Source organism: Micromesistius poutassou, assembly GCF_964030765.1.
Source record: "Micromesistius poutassou genome assembly, chromosome: 7".
Taxonomy (NCBI): domain Eukaryota; kingdom Metazoa; phylum Chordata; class Actinopteri; order Gadiformes; family Gadidae; genus Micromesistius; species Micromesistius poutassou.
The window spans coordinates 17,632,920-17,645,890 of NC_140277.1; the positions used below are offsets into that span (position 1 = coordinate 17,632,920).

A 12,971-nucleotide genomic window follows, 5' to 3' on the forward strand; every position below is an offset into this window, starting at 1 on the left:
CTATTGTGTATTTCTTCCTAAATTGACGCTTATTTTGTGTTGGAAGATGCTATTCCACTGTCGTAGACACTACGCCGCAAGTGTGTCTATAGCGCCCTCTGCAGGAGGTTTGCAGACGTGCCACAGGCTGCACAACGCCCAGCGCGCTTTACATCTAGGGCAGTGAAAATAGGGTACGATAAAGAATTATGACTAAACATTATCACTTAATGGGAGCCAGTTGCATAAAGGCATGTACAGTTCGCGATGTCTAAGACATTCGATTGGGCTGGGCTTCGAGATACCATGATACACTGAGCGGTGAAGGGACTCTCCATCAGACGGAGGGAGGCTCGACGAAGGGGCTGCCTCGACCCGTTCCTGAGACCATGGCCGCAGAGGCAGTCGGTCCTGTTGTGACGACAGGCGCTCCCGAAAGCACCCCGATGGAAGATCTGGTAAGGGAGCTGAATAGATCCGTTTGCTCAACACAGGCTACAGCCCGCCCTTCCTGGACGGGCCCGTGTGAAGGATGGAGGCAGTGGTGATGGTCTGTATGCTGAGCCGCCGCGGACACAGCATCCGCAGCATCAGCAACACCATCACATAGAGTACCACGCTACCATCACAACATCACATAGAGTAGGCTACCACGCTGCCGTTCACCTAAACCCGGTCGTCTTTATTAAAAGTCTTTAGGAATGATGGAAATAGTATTATGTAAATGCTCGTAACGGAGTAGCCTAATGTCGGCATCCGTCTGGTTTAATACCGCGGAGCCAGCCTTCGTCCACACACACGGTGGAGCTGGTGTAGAGCAGGAGGGGGAAGTGAAAGGGGAGTGGTGGGACTGAGCGGCTCCGCCGAGACGCTTTAAAAATAGTTTTACAGAAACATCAGTTTCTCTTTGGCATGAAAGGTCGGTAGTTTAACGACGCAAAGCTTCCTTCTCGCCAACTCGGTTGTCCTTTCCATGACACAGGTAAGATGACTTATCCACAACTGCTGATTGACTGAAAGAACGATGAATCTCAGCGGTGGAGAATGGTCGAATGAGTCCGTTCCGTTCAGTGAGGCTGTTCCTCGGGGTTGCATGGTGTTTGTTATTAACACCTGCTGCAAGAAGCGACCGTGTCTCAGAGACGGTGCTGAGGCTGTTGTAGGTCCATGAGGAGTCTCGTTGAGACTCTATATCGAGACTCTATATCGGCGTTGTTCCGCGACAGGTCCTGGACCAGGGTCCAGTCCGGAACTATGCCCATACATGGTCTCAACTACTATGACATTAACGCACGTTAAACAGTAGCCTATCAAATAGCCATACGCCGACTAGTTGGTTGGTGCTTGGACGGTCTTACAGAAAAGGACTGGACCCGGACCCAGTTCACTTCTCTCTTCACCGTTGTTTTCTTATAGAGAGCGGATGTAACATCAGACGAACTGATTCTGTCCTTTTAAGGCTACGGGTTGAAACGGCCGTGCGCGCTCTGAAAGCAGCGATATGCGCAGCCAGGATACACATGATGCTCAAAATAAGGTTTTATATTAAAACCTTATTTTGAAAAATCTTGTTATTATTAAAACTTTTAACAATAACAAGAGTAGGCTATAATAAAAAAAACATTGAAATGAGATTAATTGGATTATATTTATAGATCAGGACAACTATAACTACTCCGCACAAGAATTTTTACTGTATAATTTTAGATAATTTCAAGTCCCCCATCTTTACATTAAAATGACACGTCTGGAACTTGCTGTGTGTTGTGTGCTCTCCCATTCAGCTGAATTAAAAACAAAAGTTTCAAGTGTTTCAAGTGCTACTATCACAGGATTATTTCCACGACAGCTGTTAAAGAACCAAAGATACATTTCTACCAGTGGCGGCTGCTGGTCTTTCAAAGAGGGAAAGCTCATTTTCGGCCCACATCATATAAATTGTCAAATTATGTATATATATATATATATATATATATATATATATATATATGTAAATTATGCTCTCTGTTCCTTTTCAAGGAAATGCTCTATCATACCACTAGCTGTCTTTTCCACTGGGTTGACCTGTGCCCTCTCAATGGCCAGCAGAGCTAGGTTGCTTAAACGGCCTTGGCCCATTGTATTACGGGTGTAGGACTTGAGCCGCTTTAAACAGGAGAAGCTCCTTGCTACACCTGCAGATGTAGCTCTAATTGTTGCCACTAATGAAAACTTCTACTACTGTCTCACTTGTTGTGATGCAACAGGCCTCACTTGTAGAAGCAGTTGGTGTAACAGTACTAGTAAACTAGTAAACCCTAGTAAAAGATCAAAACATGTTAGCCTGGTTGTGTGGGTTCTTGCAAACAAATATATGAAACTGTATTTTAGGCTATACAAGTAGCCCACAATTAATCCAAATGTAATTAATCAAGGTGTTTACCAACTGCTGTTGCCAGCAGTTGTTCTTACACTGTAGATTGATTGTAGGTCACTCTCTATGCTACAGTGTGTTCAACTAGAAACTGTGCTGTACATCACAACTAATGTACAATTATGTTTTGAATAGCAATTTTAAAATGCATTTTAAAAGCAATTTTCCTTTTAAACTGCAGCTACAGTGACTGTACAGATCCTATATCATTTCTAAAGCTCCTCTGTGTCCTCTCTAAGGTGAACCAGGGCACCAAGACGATGGACGCGGAGGCCCCTGCAGAGCCTGAGCTACAGATGGCAATCCAGTGTCGGGACGTCTGCCGGTCCTACGGCAAACTGAAGGTCATCAGCAACATGGACCTGACTGTTCCACAGGGACAGATGTAAGTGGATGTGTGTGTGTGTTGGTGTGTGCGTGTGTGTGTGTGTGTGTGTGTGTGTGTGTTGGTGTGTGTCAATGCAAAAGTCCTTCTATCATGACTTTAGTAAGTGACAGAGCAGCCCTTGTGTTTTCTAGCTATGGCCTGTTGGGGCCCAGTGGATGTGGGAAGACCACGCTGTTGAAATGCATCGTGGGAACTCTCAAGATCTCCCGGGGCCACATCAGTGTTCTGGGAAAACCTCCTTCCTTTCCTGGTCATGAAGTTCCTGGGAGGATGGTTGGATACATGCCACAGGTAAACATCCTCTCAGTTAAACAGTGGTAGTATGTTCACCACAGGTAAACATCCTCTCAGTTAAACAGTGGTAGTATGTTTACCACAGGTAAACATCCTCTCAGTTAAACAGTGATAGTATGTTTACCACAGGTAAACATCCTCTCAGTTAAACAGTGGTAGTATGTTTACCACAGGTAAACATCCTCTCAGTTAAACAGTGGTAGTATGTTTACCACAGGTAAACATCCTCTCAGTTAAACAGTGATAGTATGTTCACCACAGGTAAACATCCTCTCAGTTAAACAGTGGTAGTATGTTTACCACAGGTAAACATCCTCTCAGTGGTAATATATTTACCTGCCTTGTTTTACATATTACTATTTATTGTAGTTTACTATTATACTATTTACATTAGCAATTAATTGATTAACAGTGTATATAAATTAAGAATGTCATTGTAATTTAATCCACCTATTTTTCTCTTAAAATACATTTCATGAGCAGGTAGGGGTTATGTATCTTGCCCATGGAATGCCTACAGGGAGCCTCGCACAGTGATGACAAATTTAGCTATCACAACTTCTACCGCATTACTGTTACATTACTGTTTATAATAGTCCCTTCAATTTAGGCAAAAATAACCATGAATAATTCAACTGCCTATCTTCCTCTCAGGATTTGGCGCTGTATAACGAGTTCACAATCAGTGACACGCTCACATTCTTTGGACGCATTCACGGACTGAGCTCCAAGGAGACTCAGGCCCGCATGGACTTCCTGGTGGACTTCCTGGACCTGCCTCAGAAGTGCAGGCTGGTCCGAAACCTCAGGTAGGAAGACATGAGGACACAGCAAAGAAATAACATAGCAGGAGTCTAAGAACACTTTGATATAATGATTTTATTATCTTTCTTAATCTCAATTATGCATATTAATGTATAGAATTTCTCGAAATTTAAATTTACTCAAGTGCTTTTGAAGTGTTGCTTTGTATTGTTTGATGTTGAATCCTAGCAACTCTTTTATATTTACAAATGCATACCTACAGGGCTGCGTGACACGGCCTATAAATAATATAGCAATACTTTTAGGCCATATCCCAATACTCAATATTTTGATCTTATCTTGATCTTGACACCAGTATGATTGTAGTAGCACCTGCACCATATGTCCTCATTTAAACATCCTTGTTTATATTCATCAGTGGTTTCTATTGGAACACTTTTACGCACAAAAGGGGGGAAATCCAACCAAGTTAAATTGAACAAAACCGTATTTATTAAAACCAGGCAATTGCACACAATAGGCTTTAAACCGTAAATGCATAATGCTGCCTACATTGTGTAGACTAGATCTATAGAGCTCAATCTAAAAAATAACCCTGAACAAAAACAGAGCTCAGCAACAAAAGTGCATCACGAAGAAACCCTGAGAAAGACATTTTAGAGCAACATCAATTAAAGTACACTTTTTGTGGGACCTATGAGATCGTAAAATATGAATGGGTTTCAATGGAGAGAAAGTAATTATTTTCTGGTCCCAGTCTTTATATGCCCCAGATTACACATATGTTGTTTGTGGATTTAAATGATCATTTTTCATATCAAGAGTTTGACCGTTTATTGTGCAATTGTTCAGTTAAAGGCTGTTACACAATGAGAAAGACTACATGTCTGTGACGTCACGCTCGACACGCTGCGACTGGCGTGGACAAGACCGACAATCTTCCCATCGGCATAACTGAAACTCTCCACATGCCCCGGATTATAATGGTTTTTACCTCTTTCGATGCTGTTATCCTCCCCTTGGAAAAAGAAGTGAAGTGAAGTGGAGCAGAGAGATCGCCATGTCTGTACCAGAGTTCCGAGTGCGGGTGGTGACGTATATCATTCGCGTCGAGAGCAGCGAAGAGCTGTAGTTCACAAAACGGCCTCACACAAAGCCTAACATTATCAAACTTCTTCACGATAAATTGTAGTTTTTCTTTTCATGAAAAATTATAATTTAAATCCACAAATAACATATGTGTTATCCTGGGCATATAAAGACTGGGACCACAAAATAATGACTTTCTCTCCATTGAAACCCATTCATATTTTACGATCACCGGAAGGGGCGGGACTTACGAGCTCTATAGGTCATTTAAAGAATGGTAAACTCAAAATAGAGTAGTGTGTGAACCAGGCCTGAGGTCTGTAGTCGATGTGACAAACCACTGAAGAAGAAGAAGTGTCACATCCCAGGTGTGTGTGTGTGTGTGTGTGCGTGTGTTTGTATGTGTGTCCAGAGGTTTGTGTCAAAAACACAGTCTATGAACGGCGTCTGGTTTGAGAGATACCTGGTTGTATGTACCCTGCTCCCCTGCTTTCCTCGTGAAAGAAAGAAGCTTGCCCTTGAGAGTGGTCTGAATGGTCAGGGGCGTGGGTACGGAAAGCCAAGCAGGTCAAAAAGATGCGCTTACGACCAACTGCAGCTTTGTGATACTTTCGTAGTACCGTCGTTGTGTATGAGGGTTATTATAATAAGCAATGTTGAATATGAAATGTACCACACACCGTAGCGTATAGGTGTCCGACAAGTTGAACCCTCTCTAGGACGCCACAGCCAACAGCTCCCACACACACCTCGGTCCTTCCACACACACCTCGGTCCTTCCACACACACCTCGGTCCTTCCACACACACCTCGGTCCTCCCACACACACCTCGGTCCTTCCACACACACCTCGGTCCTCCCACACACACCTCGGTCCTTCCACACACACCTCGGTCCTTCCACACACACCTCGGTCCTTCCACACACACCTCGGTCCTTCCACACACACCTTTGTCCTCCCACACACACCTCGGTCCTTCCACACACACCTCGGTCCTTCCACACACACCTCGGTCCTTCCACACACACCTTTGTCCTTCCACACACACCTCGGTCCTTCCACACACACCTCGGTCCTTCCACACACACCTCGCCGCCTGTGTCCCTTGCTTGTGACGTATAGTTTATTAGTAGAAGAGTATATTACAGGCACAGCACCAAAGACCGAACTGTGTTCAGAGGGGAACGTTCACATAGTGTTTTTGCGGAGACTGGCAAAAAACAGAGGATTGTACATTGGTTTCTCAAAAATATTTGAGAGCGTACAGTGTACGTACTCGCTCTCTGCTTCCATCAGTGTGTGTGTGTGATGGGTCCTTGGGAACGGAGGGAGCAGGGAACTGGGGAAGAGCCCAGAGCGCTAGGGAAGCCAAACGCCAAAGCGGGTCTCATGTCGGTTTCTTAAAGAATGTTGTGGCAATTTCTACGCGATATTTCAGCCCGACCTACAAACAGCCCTGCTATAGATTTGCTGACCCAACAGAAACACTTTGGCGACTGTTCAATACCAATGTTTTACAAACATTTGAAACTGGAGGTTAAATTCCAAAAAGTGGTCATCCAGCAAATTATTAAATTGTGTCCCCTTAGACAATTACTTAAAATGAATAATAACAATACAAATAATATATATTATAGATACATATATATATTCTAGGTCAGATCCGCTCTGATTGAGCTCTTGTTTTCTTGAGCTCAAGCTCTAGGTTTGTCTTTGACTAAGAAGGAATCCAAAGTTGCTTGTGTGTCCTGCTGTAATCTGTGTGTGTGTGTGTGTGTGTGTGTGTGTGTGTGTGTGTGTGTGTGTGTGTGTGTGTGTGTGTGTGTGTGTGTGTGTGTGTTTCAGTGGAGGCCAGAGGAGGAGGGTATCCCTGGGAGCTGCTCTGCTACAGAACCCACAGCTTCTCATTCTGGATGAGCCCACAGTGGGAGTGGACCCTGTGTTAAGAGCCAGGTATCAACACACACTCACGCACGCACGCACGCACACACACACACACACACGCACGCACGCACGCACGCACGCACGCACGCACGCACGCACGCACACACACTCACACGCACACACACCAAAAGGCATCCATAAATCACATATAGGGTCACATATAGAGTCTATGTGCAGTCTGCGCATAAAGAGCAGACCCAGGGGTACTACTGGCAGAGCGAAAGCGGATGGGTGCAAACAGGACTGCATCTCGCCGCCAAAGAGCGGAGAGCCTTCAATCTCATCATGGCCGAGTCTAGGCAAAGCCCCAAGTAGACCAGCCGACGGCTGGGGAGCGAAGAGATCTTTACACAGTTGATGGTGAGATCCAAGAAGGAGAGATGATTTATCACAGCTGGCTCTGAGTGGCTCAGGTTAAGCAGATTGTCGAGCGCCCCAGCACCACCTCCACACACCACGAGGAGGTGTGTGGCGCTAGAAAGTAACCAGATGGCAGGCATTGTTATTCATACGCCCATGAAAGCAAGCGGAGAAACCTCCTGTTAGTCTAGAGAATAGGGATGTGGACGTAAGCGTACTTCTCACAATGCCCCCCCCCCCTCACACAGTTCTCACATCCTATCAGTAACTCTTTCAACTCGTTCATTCGACAGGCTGCCTTGTTTTACATATTCCTATTTATTGTAGTTTACTATTATACTATTTACATTAGCAATGAATTCATTAACAGTGGCATTGCTCGGTAGGTCATACTTACCCTGTAATAATAGAATAGGTACCCAGTAGTTAAATAATAACTACCATGTAATTCTCTATAAACTCGGAATAGACAGTCTGTGCAGAGAGTTACAATCTCAGTACCGATCGGCTATCATCTGACGACGATATATTAACTTTGATATCTGTTTATAGAGATTTGCCGAAATGTCCTCTGGACCTACTAGCCGATGGTTTCCGAGATTGGGTGATAAGTAATGATGTGTATTACTTATGTTTGCAGGATCTGGCAGCATCTGGTGGAGATAGTAAAGACGGGAAAGGTGTCGGTCATCATCACAACACACTACATAGAGGAGGCCCGTCAAGCTAATGTGGTTAGTTAGTGGAAACTGCCATAGCACAACCCATACCACTGCCATACCCACTCTACTGCCAGACCCACTCTACTGCCATACCCACTCAGACCCACTCTACTGCCATACCCACTCTACTGCCAGACCCACTCTACTGCCAGACCCACTCTACTGCCAGACCCACTCTACTGCCAGACCCACTCAGACCCACTCTACTGCCATACCCACTCTACTGCCATACCCACTCAGACCCACTCTACTGCCATACCCACTCTACTGCCAGACCCACTCTACTGCCAGACCCACTCAGACCCACTCTACTGCCATACCCACTCTACTGCCAGACCCACTCTACTGCCAGACCCACTCTACTGCCAGACCCACTCTACTGCCAGACCCACTCTACTGCCAGACCCACTCAGACCCACTCTACTGCCATACCCACTCTACTGCCATACCCACTCTACTGCCAGACCCACTCTACTGCCAGACCCACTCAGACCCACTCTACTGCCAGACCCACTCTACTGCCAGACCCACTCTACTGCCATACCCACTCTACTGCCAGACCCACTCTACTGCCAGACCCACTCTACTGCCAGACCCACTCTACTGCCAGACCCACTCTACTGCCATACCCACTCTACTGCCATACCCACTCTACTGCCATACCCACTCTACTGCCAGACCCACTCTACTGCCAGACCCACTCTACTGCCAGACCCACTCAGACCCACTCTACTGCCAGACCCACTCAGACCCACTCTACTGCCATACCCACTCTACTGCCATACCCACTCTACTGCCATACCCACTCAGACCCACTCTACTGCCATACCCACTCTACTGCCATACCCACTCTACTGCCAGACCCACTCTACTGCCAGACCCACTCTACTGCCATACCCACTCTACTGCCAGACCCACTCAGACCCACTCTACTGCCAGACCCACTCAGACCCACTCTACTGCCAGACCCACTCTACTGCCAGACCCACTCTACTGCCAGACCCACTCAGACCCACTCTACTGCCATACCCACTCTACTGCCAGACCCACTCTACTGCCAGACCCACTCTACTGCCAGACCCACTCAGACCCACTCTACTGCCAGACCCACTCTACTGCCAGACCCACTCAGACCCACTCTACTGCCAGACCCACTCTACTGCCAGACCCACTCTACTGCCAGACCCACTCTACTGCCAGACCCACTCAGACCCACTCTACTGCCAGACCCACTCAGACCCACTCTACTGCCAGACCCACTCAGACCCACTCTACTGCCAGACCCACTCTAACGCCAGACCCACTCAGACCCACTCTACTGCCAGACCCACTCAGACCCACTCTACTGCCAGACCCACTCAGACCCACTCTACTGCCAGACCCACTCAGACCCACTCTACTGCCAGACCCACTCTACTGCCAGACCCACTCTACTGCCATACCCACTCTACTGCCAGACCCACTCTACTGCCAGACCCACTCTACTGCCAGACCCACTCTACTGCCAGACCCACTCTACTGCCAGACCCACTCTACTGCCAGACCCACTCTACTGCCATACCCACCCAGACCCACTCTACTGCCAGACCCACTCTAACGCCAGACCCATTCTGTTGGGCGATATCCATTTTCTTAAACTGTTAAAACCTCTCCCCAAAACACTTTTTGGAACAATTTTTGGATCTTCACAATGATAGGCTCTTGCCTCATGCTGAAGCTCATCCCACTGATAATCGAGCCCTAAATGACTGCAGGTGATAGTAAATACATTTAAAAAGTGCTTACAATCAGAGACTACTGACTACTACTTTTACTGAGACCTTCAGAGGCCGCCTAGAACCTGATGTTTTTTGTTAGACAAGATTTCAATCTAGCTTTAAGGCCACCACAACTTCACCACTATCCTCAAGCTCTGGGTAACTGGGGTTGAATACTTTGAAGGCAGAGCCACCTCTCAATGGAACTCACCTGGAAATCCAAGTGTAAAGAAATAAGAAAAAGGTTAATGAACACTAGGTCCTACCAGGTGTTTTTCATGGCATGTTGCCTTCTGAAAATCATGGCAATGCTCCTGTTTTACCTGAAGCTACACTGCGACTCTGGAGCATCACCTTCACCAGGACCTTGTCAGTAAGGAGGGTTTTTCCTCTGCTGAATTGTATCCCCTGAAAAGGTTGACAAACAATGACTTAGGGTCATCATTGGTCATTATTACAGGATGAACTTGCAGTTCTTCCAGAATGTTGTGATCTTTTGGTGGGATGCTGGTTGAGGAGGACTTCCGTTCTCAGGTCACCAACAAAGCTATCATGCTCAGTCATGCGTTCCTCAGTACACGCCCATGGCTGTTGTGTGGGCCATAGAATTCAAACAGCACATGCGCAAGTATTGTGAAAGCTTGGCAGCATTTATCCCTAGCAGGATAGATCACTGCGGGACAGAAAGACTACTATTTAAACTATTTAACTATTTAAACCTGATTTAAGATTTAAGCTTTATGAGAGCAGGAAAGAGCATGAATGCCCACCACTTGTTGTATTTGATGGGTTAGGTTTAGTGAAAAGTTTCCATTTGGTGTACTAGTGTCCTTGTCATTTTTAGCTTTTGACCTTTTTCTAAGATTACCTTGAAAGAATCATTCTTGTTGTCTCTGCAGGTTGGTCTTATGAGGAACGGCCGTTTGCTTGCAGAAGGAAATCCACAGGAAGTGATGCATCAGCTCAATGCATCCGTGAGTAAGGCGTCTTTGCTTGTATATTTTTAAATCTCTTCTCTTCAATACGAACATTATAATCTAGAAGAGGGCTGAATCATATTTTTCTTACAAGAATAGTGCTAGAACCAATCTCAACAAAGTGATACCTAGTGTATGTGATGTAATGAAAATGAAAAGATATTTTACTTTCCAAATATTAAAGCACCAATGGTTTCACAATTGTACTGTTTATATTATTATTGTATTGTATTGAGTCCTTTATTTTGCTTCTTTATTTTTAGTGTGGGTCAAAAGTTAGTTGTGACTGGGTATCTCTTCAAGCGCTCTTCAACACTGTAAGGTCATTACAATTTCTGTTTAAATTTATAATTATTTCCTAAACATAATACTTGTGTTTGGTCCCCATCTCACACATTTGCAGACGTTGGAGCACGCTTTCCTCCAGCTCTGTGAGACGTCAGACCTGCTGGACTCAAAGCAGTGCAGCAGGCAGCAGGGGGGAGAGGGGGGAAGCAGACATTCACTTGAGAGCGGCCGGGACGAAAGCCGACCCATTCTGAGCACCGGACCAGGAGGAGCACCAGAGGACCTACCCAAACACGCTGGTAACGCTTTAGGGCTGGGACGTTTGGCTTTACAGGCCATACGTTGGATTTAAAGACACAAAAAGTATATCTTTATCTACAAATATATATACAGTGTGTATATATATATATTTGTCAATAGTTGATTGAGCTGTGCTACCAAGTACAATCTTTTTATTCATAATCTTAATTGTTTTTTATTGATTTTGATATAGGCCTACCTTGTAATTTTAATCACAAATCAATTGTAAGATATATTGTCCTTTTCATCACATTTTGTTGAAATATGTATAATCATCCTAAAAGAAGGTTAGCCTTCAATTTAGTTAAAGTGACTTGAAAGGGGAAAATAATCTTTCTCTTGATCACATTGTTCAAGCAACAGTCAAACTATTGTGAAATAAACCACAACAGACTGCAATCCTTAAATAGTGAAATTGATAGAAATGTCGCTACATAGATATACCCAGCCTCTTTCTTATCTTGACTGCCTTATTTTTCTGATAATCAGTGTTTGTAGGTTTTATATTGTCAACATGGTTATCATAATATCAACAATATTATCAAATGTCAAACCAATGTTGAATGGTAGAGAGAAGGGTACAAGGTGACTGAGCCTTAAATACATACAATCCTCAGGCCTTAGCTGACTGTGAGTAAGTCAGTCTGTCTGTGTGGTCATTACCTGCTATCTAGTACGACAGATACTGATGATAAAAACAAATTGATTTTGACATTTTCAGTTTTGACGGAGAGCTGTCTCAGATTTTGGTAGTTTTGGTTTTACAAAATACAAGGCTTGTAGGAATTGAGTGCGAATTCAAACACTGAGATTTAATTCATACTATGTCCGAGGAGCTTGACCATCTCTGAGACGGGCACATCAAAAACACAGGCACACACACACACACACACACACACACGCACGCACGCACGCGCACACACACACACACACACACACACACACACACACACACACATATCCACACCATGGACTTAAGAAATAAACTATTGGCCAGACGGAGCTCCACACATCCACACACACCAGGACACGCTGAGCGTTCACAAGTTGGTTGGCAGACACCAACATAGGATTTCACTCCTGTTTTCTTTCAGCTTCTGTCTTATTTTAGTAACTGAGAAAATGGCATTGACTACTATGTTGTCGATCAAATAAGAAATATTACCATACATAAAAACCAAAGAAATATGCTTTGGGCACTTCACTGCCACTTTACAGTCATAACCGCTATCTTACTTGAAAGCTATGACCTACCGTTTTACAGACTAAATAACATATTTATACAAATCTATCAAGAAGCCTTACCACTTTACACATGGCAACTTAATGTTTTTAAGAAACTATGATAAAGACAAGGACATCATTTTGGAAATATTTTATCCCACAATACAGTCCAGTACAGGCAACCGAACCTCTGCTCCATCGTTGGAGAAGAGGGGTGAGTCAGTTGGTCTGCCACCTCACCGCTAGATGCCACTAAATTATACACAGTGGACCTTTAATACCATAAGAATCAGACATTCTTTCTCCTTACTGGCCCCTTTTGTTGTTAGGTGAACTGCAGCCTCCTCCAGCTCGGGCTTTCCGATTCGGGTTGAGACAACAACAAACTAATGTCAGTAAGGGTTAGGGTTAGGAATGAGACATTTTTGCCATTATCCGTTCTCAATGCTCACTTCCTTTTGGCCGGCGCA

The 12,971-nt window shown here is 44.8% G+C and overlaps 1 protein-coding gene across 3 annotated transcripts in view; it reads left to right on the top strand.

Moving 5' to 3' along the window:
• Window positions 1–279: 279 nt before the first annotated feature.
• The window catches only part of abch1 (ATP-binding cassette, sub-family H, member 1), a 30,879-nt gene continuing 18,187 nt past the window's right edge, over window positions 280–12,971 (top strand). For 2 of the 3 annotated variants that reach the window (XR_014636646.1, XM_084470040.1), the window contains exons 1-8: window positions 280–437; window positions 2,632–2,777; window positions 2,912–3,071; window positions 3,729–3,883; window positions 6,775–6,882; window positions 7,874–7,967; window positions 10,612–10,686; window positions 11,093–11,276. Coding sequence is in view for 2 of the 3 variants with exons in the window: in XM_084470040.1 (XP_084326166.1) it covers window positions 369–437; window positions 2,632–2,777; window positions 2,912–3,071; window positions 3,729–3,883; window positions 6,775–6,882; window positions 7,874–7,967; window positions 10,612–10,686; window positions 11,093–11,276 (991 nt within the window). In the remaining variant the exon portion in view is untranslated. Of the gene's footprint in view, window positions 438–826; window positions 962–2,631; window positions 2,778–2,911; window positions 3,072–3,728; window positions 3,884–6,774; window positions 6,883–7,873; window positions 7,968–10,611; window positions 10,687–11,092; window positions 11,277–12,971 lie in introns of those variants that run through there. The other variant, XM_084470041.1, reaches the window with a different exon arrangement.